Here is a 19,826-nt window from a genome sequence, read left to right on the forward strand (position 1 = left end):
TTGCTGTGTGATGGACCTCCTACAGCTGGAAGGGCATATAAACCAAGACCTGACCACAAGGAAGGGGTCTTTGTCTAAGAGAGATGCCATAAACTTCCTTTTATTGATATCCTGCCAGCCATTTTAATAGAATGATTAAATTACCCAGAAACTATATCTCTTTTATTTTTAATTGTCACAATTTTGACTATAGAAAGTTACAATGGTGACAAGGAAGATCAAAACACACACTCAGAAGAAGACAACAAAATCAAAACTGCTATATCAAAGAAAAATATAAATTGGTCTCAGGCCATAAAAGAGCTCAAAAGGGATTTTAAAAATCAAATAAGAAAAGAAGAGGAAAAACTGGGATGAGAAATGAGAGTGATTCAAGAAAACCACGAGAAACCAGCAGCTTAGTAAAGGAGGCACAAAAATACTGAAGAAAATAACACCTTAAAAAACAGAATAGGCTAAATGGTAAAAGAGGCACAAAAATTCAATGAGAAGAATGCCTTGAAAAGCAGAATAGGCCAAAAGGGAAAAAATATTTTTAAAAATTCACTAAAGAGGGGTGCAGCTAGGTAGCACAGTGGATAAAGCACCAGCCCTGGATTCAGGAGTACCTGAGTTCAAATCTGGCTTCAGACACTTGACACTTACTAGCTGTGTGACCCTGGGCAAGTCACTGAAACCCTTATTGCCCCACAAAAAAAAAATCACTAAAAGAAAAGAACTCCTTAAAAAGCAGAATTGGTCAAGTAGGAAAAAAGGTACAAAAATTCACTGAAGAAAAGAATTCCTTAACAAGTAGAATTGGTCAAATGGAAAGGGAGTCACAAAAGCTCACTGAAGAAAATAATTCCTTAAAAGCTAGAATTGGTTAAGTGGAAGCTAATGACTTTATAAGACATCAAGAAACAATAAAACAAATTTTTTAAAAAATAGAAGAAAAACAATTGATCTGGAAAATCAATCCAGGAGAGATAATTTAAGAATTATTGGGGGGCAGCTAGGTGGCACAGTGGATAGAGCACCAGCCCTGGATTCAGGAGGACCTGAGTTCAAATTCGGCCTCAGACACTTAACACTTACTAGCTGTGTGACCCTGGGCAAGTTACTTAACCCCAATTGACTCACCAAAAAAAAAAAAAAAAGAATTATTGGACTACCTGAAAGCCATGATTAAAAAAAAAAAAGCCTAGACATCATATTTTTTCCTTTCTTTCTTTTGTTTTTATTTATTTATTTATTTAAAGTTTGGAGTTCTAAATTCTATCCCTCCCTCATTCCCTCCCTCCCTCCCCTCCTCCCTCCCCAAGGTTGCAAGAAATCAGTATAGGTTATACATGTGCAATTATGTAAAACATTACCATATTAGTCATTTTACATAAAAAGACAAGTTTAAAAAAAGAGAAAGCACAAAATAGCATGCTTCAGTCTGTGTTCAATCAATATCAGTTCATTCTCTGGAGGTGGATAGTATACTTCATCATTAGTCCTTTGGGATTGTCTTGGACCATTATTGCATTGCTGAGAGTAGTTTAGACATCATATTTAAAGAAATTATCAAGAAAAACTGCCCTGATATCCTAGAACCAGAGGGTAAAATAGAAATTGATAGAGTCCACCAACCACCTCCTGAAATAGATCCCAAAATGAAAACTCCCAAGAATATTATAGCCAAGTTCTTGTGTTCCCAGGCTAAGGAGAAAATATTGCCAGCAGCCAGAAAGAAACAATTCAAATATTGTGGAGTCACATTCAAGATCACACAAGATTTAGCAGCTTCCACATTAAAGGAGCAGAGGGGAATATGATATTCTGGAGGGCAATAGAGCTAGGATTACAACCAAGAATCACCTACTCAGCACAACTAAGTACAATCCAGAGGAGGGAGGAGGGGGGGGAAGGCAGGAGGGAATGAACATTCAATGAAATAAAAGACTTCCAAGCATTCCTGATGAAAGGACCAGAGCTGAATAGAAATTTTGACTTTCCAATACAAAACTCAAGAGAAGTATAGATAAGTAAACAGGAAAGAGAAATCATAAAGGTTTCAATAAGGTTAAACTGTTTACATTCCTAGCTGGGAAAATGATACCTATAACTCCTAAAACTTTCTTCATTATTAGGACAGTTAGAAGGAGTATACAGAGACAGAAGTAATGAGTGTTAAGTTGAATATGATGGGATGATTATCTAAAGAAATAAAATCAAGGCATGAGAAAAAGGGATGCACTGGGAAAAGGCAAAAGGGAGGGGTAGAATGGGGTAAATTATCTTACATAAAAAAAGGCATGAAAGAGGAGAAGGTGGGGAGAGGACATGAGTGAACTTTACTCACATCATAACTGGCTCAAAGAGGGAATAACATACACACTCACTTGGGTATAGAGATCTACAGGAAAGTGAGAGTAGAAGGGGATGAGAGAAGGGGCTGGGAGCAGGGGGTGGAGGTAATAGAAAGGAGGGCAGATGGGGATGGGTAAAAGAGAGAAACAAAATATTTCTGAAAATGGACAGGATAAAAGGAGAGAGAGTGGGATAAACAGGGGAAATAGAATGGAGGAAATACATAGTAGTCATAACTGTGAAAAAAATTTTGCTACAAGTTTCTCTGATACAGACATCATTTCTCAAACATTGAGAGAACTGAGTCAAATTTATAAAAATAAGAGCCATTCCTCAATTGATAAATGGTCAAAGGATATGAACAGGCAGTTTTTAGACAAAGTAATCAAAGCTCTCTATAGTGTCATATGAAAAAAAATGCTCTAAGTTATTATTGATTAAAGAAATGCAAATTGAAACAATTCTGAGCTACCATTCCACACCTATCAAATTGGTTAATATGACAGAAAAGTAAAATGACAAATGTTGGAGGGGATGTGGGAAAACTGAGACACTGATGCACTTTGGTGAAGTTGTATACTGACTTGACCACTCTGTAGAGCAATTTGGAACTATGCCCAAAGGGCTATAAAACCATGCATACCTTTTGACCAAGCAGTACCACTACTAGGTCTGTATCTCAAACAGATAAAAAGCAAAAAGGAAAAGGACCTATATACACAAAATATTTATAGCAGCTCTTTTAGTGATGGCAAAGAACTGGAAATTGAGGGGATGGCCATCACTTGGGGAATGGCTAAACAAGTTGTTGTAAATGATTGTGATGCAATACTATTGTGCTATAAGAAATGATATGTAGGATGCTCTCAGAAAAACCTGGAAAAACTTACATGAGCTGATACAAAGTGAAACATACTGTGTACAAAGTAACAGCAGTATCGTAAGATGATCAGCTGCAAATGACTTTGCTATTCTCAACAATACAATTCTGAAGAATTTATGATGAAAAATGCAATCCATCCCCAGAGAAAGAACTGATGGAGTCTGAATGCAGATAGAAGCAGACTTTTTCTTTACTGTCTGTTTTTCTTGATTTGTTTGTTTGGTCTGTGTTTTCTTTCACAACCGGACTAACATGAAAATATGTTTTGCATGACTGCACATGTATAACCTATATCAAATTGCTTGCCTTCTCAAGGCAGGGAGGGAGGGAAGGAGAGAGGGAGGGAGGAAGAGAATTTGGAAATCAACATTTTTTTTAAATGTTAAAAATTGTTTTTACATGTAATTGGGGGAAATAAAACATTAAATCATTATAAAAAAGAAATAAGTTAACCATACACAATTCAACTCAACAAAATTGTTAAAAGTCTGCTGTAGGCAGAGTGCTGCAACTTCTTCACACTAGAAGCTCTTACATTAAAAACAGGTTAATCTCCCTGCGGCCCATAATTGCATTATAGCATTCAATTCCACAAATGGAGCATCATTTACTCCACTATTCCCCTGCTGCTGGATTTTCAAGTTGTGTAACACAACTACCAAAAGCCTGAACAGGGCTCCCTGGCTTGGGGTAAGACTTTTTTTTTAGGGTGTGATCCCAACCATGGAATTCCTGGTGAAGGGATGGGATTATTTTTGCTACCTGTACTGTGTACTATGCAACTGTTTTCCAGAGAGGTCTACCAGCCAGGAATAAGCCAGCCTGCTTCTCCACAATCCTGCCAGCATTGAACTTAATTCCTCTGGATACTTTTGCCAGTTTGATGTGTAAGGGGGTGGGGGTGGAGGGGTCAGTTTATATTTCTTTTATCATTGAGGTTAAACATTATTGCAAGTGATTATTAACAATCTGTTATTTCCTCTCTTCGAAAAACATGTTTATACCCTTTGATACAATAAATAAATCTGGAAAGACCTGTCTAACAATGAAGGGAAAAGGTAGAATCAGAAAAAAGGAGCACGCCCCAACTGTCATCACATGAAGAAGAGGAAATGAGAATGAATAGACAAAAGTCCATGAGGCCTCAAAGGAGAGCCTGAAACAAACATATGTGATCTTTCATGCTTTTAAATAAACAGCATTACTTGAGTAAATTTAGTTGTCTGCATTGGTGCTCAATGGTAAGTTTTTAATAAAACATTTGTCATCAAGATTTAAAGCCAGTCTATTCACTTTCCCCAGTCCCATTTGAAATATTAGTACTACAATACCCAATCCAATCCACTCATTTATTCATGCAAGCATTTATTAAGTGCCTTCTGTATGCCAAGGACCACCCTGGGAGCTGAGGATTCAAAGAGGAAAACAGAACAGGCCTCGCCCTTAAGGAGTTTACTCTTTGGATTGGTGACTCCCTAGATCAAACCCCATAGAGAGGAGAGACCCATTGGAGGCAAAGAGACTCGTTTAGGAAAGAGGACCAGCAGGGTGGCCATGATAGAGGTGGGGAGGAGACAGCTCCCAGATACATTGTGTCGGACCATTCCACCAGACTTGGTAACTAACTGGAATAGAGGGCTGAGGGAAAGGGAAGAAAGAGGTGAAGATGATGCTGAGGTTTTGAAAGGGAGACTGATAAAGATGGAGAAAAGTGGAGGAGGAGCCCAAAGAGCCTGGGCATCAGATACCTTTTAGGAAGAAGCTTCTGGGCTCTGTTCTGGACCTGTGGGGTTTCAAAGGCCAATAGGACACCCAGCAGGAGACTGGGGAGGAGCCACCGAACTGAATCTGGCTTAGAAGGGACCTGGGAGGCCATCTTACTTCTCACCAAGAACTCTGCCCTTCCTTCTTCTGAATCCCTGGAACGCGGGTTTCCCCCAATCTCAGGGCATGCCAAACTGTACCTGGATCAGCTCTCCTCCATCACATCTTTCCAACCCCAGTAAAGAGCTCCCCTTCACTGGGAGAACCTGCTCCAGATTAGAAAACCCTCTCATCGGGCCCCTCACCCTTTTGGGGGTCAATGTTGTCCCTCGGGCATCTGTTTCTGTTCAGTTTCCTCTTTCGCTCATTTTGCCCAATGTTCTGCCCTGCCAAGAGGGTCCCAGATCCTGTCTCTGCACTAGCTTCTCTTTATTTCTCCCTGGTCATACTGTCTCCCCATTGGGGCACCAGCTCTTTGCATGCCCAGCCCCTGACACAGAGCAAGTACTTAACAAACACGGCGCTGGGGCTGACGTGTACAGGAGGGACTGGCCTGATGGGGAGGAGGAGCTGTAAGGAAGGCTGCCTGTGGCTGCCACCAGGAGAACTTCCTCCCAACATGGGATCTGCTCATTAATGGGCTTCCAGCCTGAGCCCCTGACAGACCATGGGATCAGGGACAGAGGCTTTCTTTCCACCTACAGAAGAAAAGAATCCATTCATAGACACCCAAGACATGTGAGTGGCCCCGGCCCCTCCCTAGTGCTGGGGCTCAGCTGATGTGCTGCTCCTTGGCCCCAGGCCAGAGGCCTCCAGGAGGAGCCTGGTAAGAGGTAGCTGGGGACGACTGCCCTGAGAAGCAAACGTGCCGTGGCCGGCGTGTGGCACGTGAGTCAACGTGATCCCAGCATGCTCACTGCACCGTCTGCCAGCCCTTCTCTGAGCCAGGAGGGGTCAAGAAGACCCTCATTCGAATCCAACATCGAATACTCACTAGCTGCATGACCCTGAGCAAGTTCCTTCACTTCTGTCTGCCTCAGTTTCTTCAATTGTAAAAGGGGGACTGTTGTGAGAATCAAAGGAAACAATATTTGTTTTTCAAAGTGCTTAGCACAATGCCTGGCAGGGAGTAGGTGCTCTAGGAATGCTCCTTCCCCCTACCCCTTCTCCGCCAGCCCACCACGTCTTGGCCTCTTGGCCTGAGGTTCACAGGCCCCTGGCCACAGCCCACACTATCATTTTTTCCAGCTCCCCATTCTAATCATCTACTCTGTTGAGTAGCTTCTCAAGGTTTGAAAGCAATGAACCCTTGATTAACACTGTTAATTCACTAGATTACTTTCCAGGAGACAAACACGAGGCAATTCATGGAGGGGCAGGGGTCGCCAGAACGCCCTCAAGCTGCTCCTGGTCTCCTTTCCCAGTTTTGCTTCCCTCCTTCCCCCCCTAGAACTGGTCAGAAGAAGAAAGGCCAGGAGCAGGGATAGGAACAAGAAGGGCTGGCATTTGTGCAGGTTCTAAGCTCTGCACCCCACGTCCCAGCCGTCCCTGAACACTCCAGGATGAAGATTATTTTGGGGGCTCTGTGGCACCTTTTCTTAAAGTCCTTCTCTGTTCCCTCTGACTGGGTTTTTCATTCAAAAGGGCCACGCCTGACACATTTGCTGCTTCCTTGTCTTGCAAAGAAAGGAGCCAAGTTCAGCTGCTCAGCGTCTGGGGCCCCTGAACAGCCAGGCATCCTCACGCCAGTGCCCTGGGCTGTTCTCCATGGACAAAGGCAGGCCTCCAGCTGCAAGGCTCTGATACAAAGGCTCCCTGTGCTCCCCAAGCACCCCGCCCCCAACCCCAAATGGGCCTGCGCAGAGCTCCAAGCTGGGAGGAAGCCCCACAGACCCCGGCTCTCAGGGGTCAGCATCAGAGCCAGCCAAAGGAGGACAGGAAATCAGGCCCTGCTGACGTGCCAAGAACAAAGGCATCATTGGCAAGGGAGCTAGCGGCTCCGGCAGGCCAGACGTGGCCCCTGTGGGCCTCGTCACACCAGCTCACCGGCTCACAGACTGCACCAGAAGCCTGGAGGAGCTTGCTCCAGTAACATTCTCCCCAAGGTCGCTGCTTCTCTCCCGGCCCCACCCCTGGCCCTCTCCAGCTTGGCCCATCCCACAGAGCTGACCGGCCCCGCCCTCCTGCCACCAGCTCCCCAGAGCCAGTGCCACACGTGGGATGCCACTTTGAACCACTTCCCAGATGGCAGTCCAGCTGTCCCAAAGCCGTCAGACCAAAGCGGGGTGGGAGGGACAGTGAGGGCGACAGGAGGCCGAGGACACAGCAGACTCTTAGGGAAAACTCATTAAGGCAGGGAGGGTGGGCAGAAGAAGGGACATGAAGGAGACTGAAGGGGAATAAAGAAATGGAAAGAGGGGAGAGAATGGAAGGGTTAGGACTTGACGGTGACACATTCTAGAATAAATCACATCCTCTGTCCAGCTGACTCTGAATGAATGATCAGCCATCAGCCATTCTGGAAAGTGAGTCAGTTCCCTAAGCCAGGTTCACAGCATCCACTTCCCTAACCCGCCTATGGCCCCTCCACCCGCTGGGCCCAGTGCAGGCACTTCCTCCCTCTCCTAGCACAAACAGCTAAGAAAAAGAAGAAAAAACCCAGACAAGGAGAAAGCTCTTGACTCTCAGGGGAAAGGGAGGGCTGCAAGTTTCCATGATGATGGGTCAGGCACTAGCCCTGTGAGGTCACTGCTCTTCACCCAGGCTATGGTGCCAGGCCACCTCCTCTGCTGGCCTTCAGACAGGAGGGGCCTCTGGGTCCTGAGCTCCCACCAGGTCAGGGAGTGGGGGGGGAGGGGGAGGGGCTGGCCTGATGGCTCCAGGGTCACAGGACCAGGACCCCCCCTGCCTCTACCCCTCAAAGCCTAGATGGCCTTGAGCAAGTCGTTGACCTTCCCTTGGCCTCAGTTTCCCGGTTCATACAAAGAGAGGGCTGGCCTCAACAGCCTCTGAGAGCCTATGATTCTGTAACCTCAGGCAAATTGCTTCTTTTCTCTGGGTCTTGGGCAGGGTCGGGACATCACAGTCTGGGGGCTCCTTACAGCTTTGGAAAGTCCCTTAGCTTAGGCAAGTTGCTGACTCTCTGGGCCTCAGTTTCCTCATCTGTAAAAGTGGGCTGGTGGGAAAGAGGGTTGCACTTGGTGGGCCCTGGCCCTGCCCCAGTTCTTGATCACCTCCGGAGGCTCCAGAGCACGTCTCAATCAGCGAGACCGCCAATAGTCTCAGACACTTATCCATCCTGGGACCCAAGGACAGGCCTCAAGCAGTGCAAGCCCACTCTGGGCCAGGCTCCAGTTTGACCCAACAAAGAGCAAAGCTTTCTATGGATGAGCCACTGTACCCCAGCCTCCAGGGAGCTGTGAGCCAGTGCCATCCTAGAGCTCAGTAAGGCCCCTCTGCTGGTACTTACTGGGGTCTTCCCATCGGAGAAGGTGCAGCTTCCAGGCAGCGTAGTACATGAAGCCCAGCACCAGGCAGAGGCACAGGGTGAGCAGCAGGTTCCGGACGAGCACCACAAGGCCCATCTTCATTGGCTACATGACCTACAAGAGAGCAAATAGATGGGGTCTTGAGAGGTGGGCACCAGGTCTCACCAGCCTGCTCTCCATAGACATGTAGGGTAGGTGTGCATGGAAGAAGCATCCTGGACGTGAGCTGAGGCCAAGTCTGGTCCCATGGTCAGAGCAGTGAAGCTGGAGTCCCTTCCCCTGTGTGGGCTGCCTTCCACACAGTTCCTGAGAAAGTCAATCAATCATAATAACTCTCAGAAACCACCCTCCCAGGCAGTTTAAAAAAAAAAAAAAGACTTTTGTGTCATCAAAAAGCATCAGCAGGGCAGCTAGATGGTGCAGTGGATAAAGCACTGGCCCTGGATTCAGGAGAACCTGAATTCAAATCAGACTTCAGACACTTGACACTTACTAGCTGTGTGACCCTGGGCAAGTCACTTAACCCTCATTGTCCCACAAAAACAAACAAAGAGATATTCCTTAAGAAAAAAGCATCAGCAGTTACTCTTGACTACAAACACTGCCCTGGAGGGTGCCCACTATATGAGTTGAGAGGAGGGGTGTGTACAAGATATGTAGTGAAGTCAGAAATGCCAGGACTGGAGAAATACTAGATCTAGGAGATAAGAGAGAAAGGAGCAAGGATGACTCCAAGGGTGGGAGCCTGCAGGCCTGAGAGGACGGGGGTGCCCTCCATAGTCATGGGGAAGTTCAAAAGATGGGTCTGGTTTTGGACACATTGAGTTCAAGATGTCTATGCATCACAGTTTAGATGTACAATAGATAGAGATCTGAGACTGGAGGCTAGCATCAGAGAGGTCAGGGCCAGATAAGCAGATCTGAGGACCATCAGCTAAGAGATGACCATTGAATCCTTGGGAGCTAAGGAGATCCCCAAGTGAAATGGAATAGAGGTAGAATGGAAGAAGACCCAGCACAGAACCCTGGGGATGCCCATAACTGGTGGGAATGACCTAGAAGAAGGTACAGTGAAGGAGACAGAGAAGGAGCACTGAGAGGCAAGAGGAAAACCAGGAGAGAGCAGGGTCAGAAAATCCAGGAGAAGAGGGTGATCAACAGTGTCAAAGCCTGCAGAGAGGTCGGGGAGAATGAGGATTGAGAAAAGTCCATTAGATTTGACAAGTAAGGGATCACTGGATGCATAGAAAGTAACGATGATGATGGGGGGCAGCTAGGTGGCGCAGTGGATAAAGCACCAGCCCTGGATTCAGGAGAACCTGAGTTCAAATCCGACCTCAGACACTTACTAGCTGTGTGACCCTGGGCAAGTCACTTAACCCTCATTGCCCCACAAAAACAAAAACAAAAAGCAAACCAAAAAAAAAAAGAAAGAAAGAAAGTAATGATGATGATAACAACAGCTCACATTAGATAGTGCTTACTATGTGCCAGACACTGCGAAGTACTCTACAATGATTATCTCATTTGGTCCTCATGACAACTCTGGAGGTAGGTGCTATTATTATCCCATGTTATAGATGAGGAAATTGAGGCAAAGAGTTTAAATGACTAGTCTAGGGTCACATAGCTAGTGTCTAAGGTAGAATTGAAGCAAAACTTCCTGACCCCAGGTTTAGCACTCGATTCCACTGAACCACCTAGCACATCTTGCCAGACTTCACCCAATGCTCTAGCCTGTCTTGACATTGTCTTCCAAAGCCACATTATCATCTTGTATTTATCCTCTGTTACCAGCCCTGTTGCTGAGGAGTTCCCTTGTGCATCCATGTTGGTTTCTAGACAATTTCCATTTTTCCTTCCCACTGAAATTGTTTCCTGTTGTGCATTCAGAATGCCATCCCTGAGCATCTCCCCATCCCTTATGGGCTCTTTTCCTCTTTAGAGGAAATTCAGTCCATGGGACAGCTAGGTGGTACAGTGGATAGAGCATCAGCCCTGGAGTCAGGAGCACCTGAGTTCAAATCCAACTTCAGACACTTTGCACTTACTAGCTGTGTGGCCCTGGGCAAGTCACTTAACCCCAATTGCCTCACCAAAAAAAAGAAAGAAAGAAATTCAGTCCATGAGGGGCAGCTAAGTGGCACAGTGGATAAAGCACCAGCCCTGGAGTCAAGAGGACCTGAGTTCAAATTTGGCCTCAGCTACTTAACACTTACTAGCTGTGTGATCCTGGACAAGTAACTTAACCCCAACTGCCTCACAAAAAAAAAAGGGAAGAAAGAAATATCATACAATTTTGGGGGCAGCTGGGTGACACAGTAGATAAAGCACTGGCCCTGGATTCAGAAGGACCTGAGTTCAAATCCAGCCTGTAACGATTGGAATAACGCCACCTGCTGGATACTAACTGTAGAAGAGTTCTGCCCATGAAGCGAAGGTCTTTGAGGGCAAGACCAGGAGTCTTGTCTTTGGTATCAGGAAGTGACGCGGACTAGTGGGAGGAGGAAGGAAGAGACTGGCGCTCAGTCTCGCTCTCTTTCCTGAGGACGCTGGCGGAGAAGGGAGCTAGAAATGTGCTCTCCCTTTAATAGATAGGAATCTAGACCTTTCTCTCTCTCTTTACCAAATTCTTATTCTCCTTAATAAATGCTTAAAGTCTAACTCTTGCTAAAGCTTATAATTTATTGGCGACCACTCATTAGATATTTTAGACAGACTAGCTAGAATTTTAGCCCTTAACAAGCCTCAACACTTGACACTTGCTAGCTGTGTGACCCTGGGAAAGTCATTTAACCCTTATTGCCCCACCCCCCCCCCAAAACAACAAAAACAAATAAAGGGAGGGGAAGAAATAGCTTTAAAAAAAAAAAAGAAATTCGGTCCATGGAATCTTGACCTATGCTTCCTTGAACTCTTGAGATCTGCTCTTCCAAAATATGGAATGCAACCCCAGCTTATTCCCAGCTTTTCTCTTCTTCTCTGTCATAAACTATGGGAGTTTTCTGGATTTCCTCTCTTGAGCTCAGGGTACTGAGTTCTATCAGTTTCTATGGGGAGATGTCATCAAGGTGGTATTGGTGGTTGGACATGCCTACACATGCTGCCTCCTATCTCTCTCAGGTTGCTTTGCTGCCTCAGCTAGGCTGGCCCACCCGCCCTGGAGGTGCAGTGGGTGGTGATGGTGGTGACAACGGTGAGTCCTTTTCCCACAGAAGATGCTTTCCCAATGACAGCTGTGACTGGGCTAGAAGCCGGACAGGTGGTCTGGGGGTGCTGCCACTTCCCGGGCTTCTGCCCTATCTGCCTGGTGGTGGCATGTCAGGAGCACACCATCCGCACCATTCCCATGTTTTAGCCTGGATACAGAACAAGTTTCACCTCAGACATCACCTTCACCAGCTGTTCACTTCCCAACTCTGGATACCTCACCTATGAGGAGGACTAGGGACAAAAAGCTGCCTAGGCCCCAGGCTCTTCTCTTATCACTCAAGAATCCACCATCTTTGGCAACACTTTCTGGGCTCCTTCTTGTAGAGTCATGTGTGTGCATGGGAACCCCAGCACTGGCGCCTGAGCCTGCCAGGCAAGGGGGGGGGTCATTGAAGTCCAATGGCAGAACAAAAGTCAGGACAATTGGCAAAGGCCCCAGATGCAATAAATGACCTTAGGATTTTTGATGTCTAACCAAGCTCCAAGCAGCCTGTTTCAGCCACTTTCATGGCCATTAGAACAAATTGCTCTCATCTGCCCATTCCACCAGGAGAAGTCTTCACATGCTTGGGGTAAACACCCCTGCCAACTCACTGACCTCATCTTGGTTTAGCCCCTCTGCCAAGACAGTTTACTGGGGTGTGGCAGCTGTGCATGTTGCAGCTTCTTGGAGCCACAGATGAACGTTGGGTGAAGATGGACATCAAAAGTGGATGAACAGGGACAGCTAGGTGGAGCAGTGGATAAAGCACTGGCCCTGGATTCAGGAGGACCCGAGTTCAAATCCAGTCTCAGACACTTGGCACTTACTAGCTGTGTGACCCTGGGCAAGTCACATAACCCCAACTGCCTCACCAAAAAAAAAAAAAGCAGATGAACAAGGGGTAGCTAGGTGGTGTAGAGGATAGAGCACCAGCCCTGGATTCAGGAGGACCTGAGTTGAAATCTGGCCTCAGACACTTGACACTTACTAGCTGTGTGACCCTGGGCAAGTCACTTAACCCCAATTGACTCACAAAAAAAAAAGTAGATAAACAAGGGTGGCTAGGTGGCACAGTGGATAAAGCACTGGCCTTGGATTCAGGAGGACCCGAGTTCAAATCTGGCCTCAGACACTTGGCACTTACTAGCTGTGTGACCCTGAGCAAGTCAGTTAACCCCAACTGCCTCACCAAAAAAAGTGGATGAACAGCATTGAAAAGGGCTTGGCAGGCCCCCACACCAGAGGTGTCAGTCCTCCTGAATCCCCCAGACCAGGTGAAGTAGGATGGAGGGAAAAGAGAAGAGGGCCCAGAACAGAGCCCTGGGGCACACCTGTGGGAAGAGGGCATCATCTGAAGCAGGATCCAGCCAAGGGGACAGAGAAGGAGCGGTGGAGAGGTAGGAGGAAAAGCAGGAGAGAGTTATGTCCAGAAAACCTAGCGAGAAGGGGGTGAGCAACCATGTCAAAGGCCACAGAGAGGACAAGGAGAATGAGGAGCAAGAAAAGGCCACTGGATCTGGCAGCTAAGGGATCACTGGTCACTTCAGTGGAATGGATTGAGGGAGGCTAAGAAGAGAGTGAGGGGAGCGAGCACAGGTCCTTTCCAGGAGTTTAGCTACAAAGGGCAGAAGAGACACAGGGACTGAACACCCGATTGCTGCCAAGCCGTATCACCAGCACCTTCCTTCCTCTGAAGCTGGTCCTCATCTGCATGTTGATCTCCCATCCCTCCAGCTCTCCAGCCTCTCCCAGGCCATCCTCCATCCCACCCCCAGGCATTTCAGAACCCAGCCAGGGCTGTCCTATCCCCACCAGGGGGCAGCCCCTCCTGAGCCCCCTGCCCCAGCCTCAGCTGCCCAGAATCCATCCCCACTGCTTGCTAGTTTGGATGAGATGGGAGTCTTCTGGTGAAATGGAGGTCCCCAGCCCTTGCCATCTGCCCTGTCACTACGCCCTGCAGACCTCTGGCACGGTCACCTGACCTACCGATGTAACCTAAGGAACCATGTCCTTGCCATCAGCCCCAGAGTATGAGCCCCTTGAGAACAGCGACTGTCTTGTTTTTCCCTCTGTCTCCCCAGCACATAGAACATAATGAACACTTAATGCTTTTTTTTCATTCATTCACCCGTTCACTGCCCTGCACATCCCACATTCTAAACCCCAGCCACCTCCATCCATCTCTCAGCCCCCATGGCCCAGGCCCAAAGATCCCACCTGTGCCCGCAGAGGACTGAGAAATGGACTGGATGAACAAATGAGCTCCCAGGCACCCAGGCTCATGACCTTGGGGCCATGCTCTCTCACCCCCCCTTTTCCATTCAGTTGCCAAGTCCTGCTTCTCCTCCCTTTGTCCGCTTCTCTCCTCAGACCCTGCCACCAACCTGGGCTGACCCTGGTCACCTCACACTTGGACTGTTGCAATGACCCACTCACTGGTCTCCCTGCCTCCAGGCCCTTCCCTCTTTAATTCATCCTCAGCCACTGAAGTGATCTTCCTAAAGCACAAGTTTGGCCATGTCACCCCTCAGCTCAAGAGGCTTCAATGGCTCCCCATTGCTTCTAGGAAACAGCACAAATTCCCTTGTTTAGCCTTTAAAACCCTTCATAATTTGGCTCTAGCCTATGTGTCCGGCAATGATGACACTTCATTCACTATCACCTTCACGTTCAGGGAACATCAAGTGTATGGAGCAGGTCAGCCGGACTTTGGAGAAGGTGATAGTGAATGGTCTCCTGGCCCACCTTCTGGGGTCCTACCTGCCCCCGGTCCCCTGCTTCCATCCCTCCCACCGCTGTCAAAGCTACCACCTTATCCTGTCCCTCCTCTACTCAAACACCTTCTGTGGCTCCCCATTATTGCCAGAAAATACTAGGCCTTGTGTATAAACAGAAAGGCAGAGAACCTGCAGTCAGAAGGCCTGTCCTAGCCCTGACATGTTTCCTCACTGGCAGACTAAGACAACCCCCACACTACTATCCTCAAAGGACTTTCCAAGGAGCATGCCACCCAGCTGTGAGCTGTTTGGATTATTCTGGCATTCAAGGCCTTCTAAGATCTAGCTCACCCCCTAGTTCTCCCTCATCACCACTGGACCTCCCCTAGGCCTGAGGAGCTCGTCCTCCATTTCAGGAATACCTGAGCCCACAAGGATTTTTCCACCCTCTGAAGAAATGGATAGCATCTTGGAGCCAGCTCTCTCCTGTTTCAGAGAAGGAAACTTTGGCCCAGGATGGGAAGTGACTTGCTCGAGGTTACAGAGCAAGGTAGGGGCAAGAGTGAGGATAGCCGCGACTGACACCAGAACTGGCATCAAGTCCCTCATTCCCCCAGAATGGCTCATTGCCCTCGACTGGACAAGAAGTTCCTGTGACCCCAAAATCAGAAGCCCTGGGTGAAAATTCTTTCTGAGGTTTACTTCCTGCTCGGTCTTTGGGCAAGGCCTGTCCCCTCCTCCTGTGTAAAAGGATGGGTGGCCCAGCTAGCATCTGAGATCCCTGCCAGCTCTGGAGCTAGCCTGGCATGATCCCCAAATGCCCAGGACACAGATCAGCCTCCTTGAGATGGGACGGGAGCAAATCCTCAGGACGGTCTCAGCCCAATCACCAGCCCCCTGCCCCTGCACCCAGACTGGCCAAGACCAGAACCTTCCCAGCCCTCTCCATGCTGGGCAAAAACCCCATAATCCAGGACAGTAAGTTTGCTGTCACCAAGGGAACCACCGGGCAAGCTGCTGAACTGCCCAAGACAAGGCCTTCCTTGGCCCAGCCAGGGACCTGAGCCCCAGCAGAGAATCATGCCTACAGCCAAACTGGGGCAAGGGAGCAGCTTCTCTTGCTATTGGGAAAGATGTGAAAACAGTATTGGGGTGAGCAAACTCTGTCTTCCCCCTCCTCCCCATCTTGTTCCTTCCCCTCCCCCTCCTCTTTCCCCCTCCCCCCATCCTGTTCCTTCTCCTCCTCCTCCTTCCCCCTCCTCCCCATCTTATTCCTTCTCCTCCCCTCCCCTCCTCCCCCTCCTCCTCCTCTCCCTCCTCCCTGTCTCTGAAGCCCTGCTTTCCCATCTCATCATCACAGCCTGGGCCTCATTTTGCTCTTTTCACAATTATGAAACTAAGGTTACCCCGTTCACCTTGACATTGTCTTCTCCCAACAACTATCTTGCTGCCGCCAGCTCACATCGTGCCACAGCCCAGGCCCAAATGCCTCCATCCACTCTCGCACTCTCGCTAGCAGGCCTGCTAGGCAGTGCCACTAGAGGACATCCCGAGGCTGGCCTACCTGGGCCCTCACCACCACCCCTCCCTGAAGGCTTTCTCAGTCCTCCTAACTGCCCTTCGGCCTCCCCCAAAGCCCTCCCCATCTCCTTTAGCAGAGGACCTCACCTCTTACTTTAAGAAGCAGATAAAGGCCACTGACTGGGCACTTCCTGTCTCCCAAGCCCTTGCCATCTCCCCCCAGTGTTTCTCCCTCCGATGAGGAGGAGATGCCCCTTCTCTTCACCAAGGCCAGTTCCTCAGCATGTGCCCCTGATCCCATCCATGGGAAGCCATGTATTGCCCCTTCAATCATCTCCATCTCTCCCGTGTCTTTCTTCCTGTCTCTGTCCCTCTCAGTCTCTCCCTATCTCCTGGCCACTTCCCCACTGCCTACAGACATGCCCAAGATTCCCCATCCCTAAAAGTCCAGGCGTGCTCTGGAGCCGCTGGTCCGGACCTCTCCTCCCCTCCCCACTGTGTGCACATTCTCAGGCTGTGCTCTACGGCACATGGTGTCCCCAAAGTCACCGTCCTTTTCCTTCTCAACCTCTCTCTGTGCAGCCTCTGTCATCACTGCCCACCTTCCCCCCTCCTGGGCCATCTCTGCTCTCGGGCCTTTGCTGACATTGCACCTTCTTACTCTCCAGGCCACGGCCCCCCGCGCCCCTAACTCTGATCTGGCCTGCCCTCCCTTCTCTCTAGACCTCCTCACTTGGGGACCTCATCTGCTCAGTTACCATCTCTCTGCAAATGACTTTCAAATGGGCACATGTAGGCATCTCAGACTCGACACAGCCATCCCAGAGCCCATTATCTCCTCCCTACACCCAAAGCATATGGGCCAGACTGACTTATCTCCCATCTCTGCCCCTTTGTACCAGCTGTGCCCTATGCCTGGAGTGCTCTCCCTCCTGGAATCCTTGGCTCCCTTCAAAGCCCTGCATGAGTGGCACCCTCTCCACCAAGCCATTCCTGGCCCCTCGTCCCTCAATCCCTAGTGCCCTCCTCTCTGATTTAACGTGCATCTATCTGGGACACACTTAGTGATGGCCATGTGGTCTCCATGCCTTCTTTGAGGGTGGGGACTTTTTAGTGTCTCTCCCCAGCCTCCCAGCCTGGCATAGAATAGGTTTTTAATAAATGCTTGTTAAAGGACATATTCCCTGGGGGCAGCTAGGTGGAGCAGTGGATAAAGCACTGGCCCTGGATTCAGGAGTCCCTGAGTTCAAATCCAGCCTCAGACACTTGACACTTACTAGCTGTGTCACCCTGGGCAAGTCACTTGACCCCCATTGCCCAGCCAAAAAAAAAAAAAAAAAGAACATATTCCCTCTGCCCAGCTTCCCCATTACTATCAAAGGTACCACGAGCCTCACAGGAACAGCAAGGAAACATAGGAGGAAGCCTGGGCTGAGCAGGCCAACTCCCCCCACCCTGACCACCATCTCCCCTAGGACCCAATGGGGCAGCCCAGGAGCCTGGGGAGATGCACTGCTTCTGGAAAACCCCCCTGGGGAGAAGCAGCCTGGCTGGATGACAGAAGACAGCATTTATTAGGCCCCTACTGTGTGTTAAGTGCTGGGGATAGAAATAGAAGAGCAAGATCCCTGCCCTCCAGGACCTTACATTCCAGTCAGGAAGGTGCTGCACAGCAGGTGGAAGGTGCCCTGTGCTTGGGCTGCAGCAGCCCAGCAGAAGGTCAGGCCTCTTCTCGGGCATTCCCACTGCTAAAACAGCAGCGGTTTCTAAGAACTTTCCTTTCTGGGTTTCAGGCCCCGCAGGAGCACGTGCCAGGCTGCATCTCCACAGGTGATGGCTGTGGGCAGGGGGCAGGAAGCACAGCTGTTCCCAAGGCTCTTGGAACCCATGGAGAGATGGGGATCAAGCTGGTGCTAGTCCCTAACTTGCGGGGCACGTGCCGCCCCCTATCTCTCCTCAGTCTGCCCTGGGGATGGCATCTGGTGGGGATGCTGGTGAGGGTAACTAGCCCCCTCTCCATAGGAGCCGCCTCCCTGGATGATGGCTCTGAGGGCTGGGCAGGATGTCAGGCTGGGAGGCCGGGAGCATTGCCCCTCCTGAGGTGCCTGCATCTATCTGCCTGTGGTGGCAGCTGACAGTGAGGAGGAAGGTGGGCCCCTTCTCTACAGTGATTTCTCCCTTAGTGGTGGTGGTGGCGGCTGGGCTGGACGCACTCTGGTCAGCTGCGGGGCACTGCTGTTCCCAAGGCTCTCGGGCTCAGGGTCCTGAGCTGTGCCCATCATGGTCTGGAGGGTGCTGGTGCCTCACCCTCAGAAGCTCTTACTGCCTCAGCCAGGCTGGTCTGCCTGCCCTGTGGGGGGCCGCCAGTGAAGACCCAAAAAGAAAGCGGTCCAACATCAGAAACAGATGTGACTTTATCATCAAAGAAGAGATCTGGTCATCTGCTTGTCTGCTGAAGCCCCAGGCCCAGGGGCCCTCTCCCCTTCCCCATTAGACTGGGAGCTCCCAGATGGTGTGGCTTTTCTTGCTAAGTAATGATGTGCACACAGCACGAGTCATTCTCTCCTGATGGGTCATGCCTGCCTCCCCCACCCCTCTGGCATCTGTACCTCCCTCTCCACTCACATGACCCCCCCAACTCCTGACAGCTCTGCCAACCGCAAAGCCCAAGTCTGATCACCTCCTGCCTCCCTCAGGAAGCCCAACATCTTCCAAGGCCCTGAGTGGCCTCTTCCAAGTTAGCTCCCCAGGCGTGCATGAACCTTAGTCCTCCGCTCTGGGCTCTCCTCAGAGGGTGGTAGCGGATCAGCACTCAGGGGTAGAGAACACTGGGGTGATGAGTGCTGGATCCCCTGGCCCTGGGACTGTCAGCAGGTTGGGGTGTCCCTGGAAGAGGGCTTTCGCAGAGGTGCACAAACACTGCTGGAGCCCGAGCCCAGGCTGCTGGAGCTGTCCTGGAAGATGCCAGAGTTGCATGTGCCCAAGCATGTATTAAGTGTCTACTGTATGCCAGGCTCTGGGCCCTGCCCTCCAGGGGCTGACAGTCCAGTACTGGGACAAAGAACGAGTGAGGGTCCCGGGGGCTGGACGGGGCATTGCGTCCTTCCTCCACCCACAGCCCACTCTTAAAGGCATAGAGCAAGTGCTGGACGCAGCCAGGGGCAGGCTAAGGGGCCGGGGGGCACGGCGGACAGCAGGGCAAAGGTATGGGAAGGGGAGATGGTGGGTCCGGCCCAGGGACGACCACAAGGTCAGTTTGGCTGGACTCGGAAGGGGCAGCAGGAGAGAGGGAGGGAGGGTCTGCGGCCAGCTGATAGGGCTTCTCGGCGGGAGGAGCTGGGACGTGGCCGGGGCCTGGCGGCGATAGGGAGCTCCGGGAGGAGGGCAGGAGGGGACCAGGGCAGACCCGTGCGCGGCGGGAAGGCAGCGGGGCTGGTCCAGGCCGGGGGGAGAGGACCCGGCCTGGGGGTGGAGGAAGGGATCCGCGAGCGGACATGACCGAGCACAGCCGCCCTCGGGCAGAGCCCTGGGGCCCCCCACTGAAGACCTCTGCCACTCTGGGGCCCAGCCTGGACTCAGGGCTCACAGCCGCGGCCGCGGGCGTGGCCCCGGGCGTCCGGTCCTCCCCGAGCCCCTCTCCCGGTCCCTGCGGGGCAGGGGGAGCCCTGGGGCGGCCCACTCGGTCACGGTCACGGGCGGGTCACGGTCACGGGCCGGGGGCGCGCGCCAGGACCGTTAGCTGCGGGCGCGCGCAGCGCGCAGAGATACGGGAACGCGCTCTTACCGCGGGGCGGGCTCAGCGGCGGGCGGCTGGGTGGGCGCGGGGCCGGCGGGCGCGGGGTCGGGCCCGGCCTCGGGCTCCGGCGCGGGGGGCTCCGCGGGAGCCGCCATGGCGGGGACGCAGCCTCGGTCTCACAGCG

At 50.6% G+C, this 19,826-nt stretch overlaps 1 protein-coding gene across 1 annotated transcript in view; it reads right to left on the reverse strand.

The window, feature by feature from the left end:
* The window catches only part of ST3GAL3 (ST3 beta-galactoside alpha-2,3-sialyltransferase 3), a 135,126-nt gene extending 115,300 nt beyond the window's left edge, over positions 1 to 19,826 (reverse strand). The window contains 2 exon segments of the mRNA XM_044005043.1: positions 8,454 to 8,586; positions 19,691 to 19,826. Coding sequence (XP_043860978.1) covers positions 8,454 to 8,574 — 121 coding nt within the window. The 5' untranslated portion in view covers positions 8,575 to 8,586; positions 19,691 to 19,826.

The sequence above is a fragment of the Dromiciops gliroides genome, chromosome 4, assembly GCF_019393635.1.
Source record: "Dromiciops gliroides isolate mDroGli1 chromosome 4, mDroGli1.pri, whole genome shotgun sequence".
Lineage (NCBI taxonomy): Eukaryota > Metazoa > Chordata > Mammalia > Microbiotheria > Microbiotheriidae > Dromiciops > Dromiciops gliroides.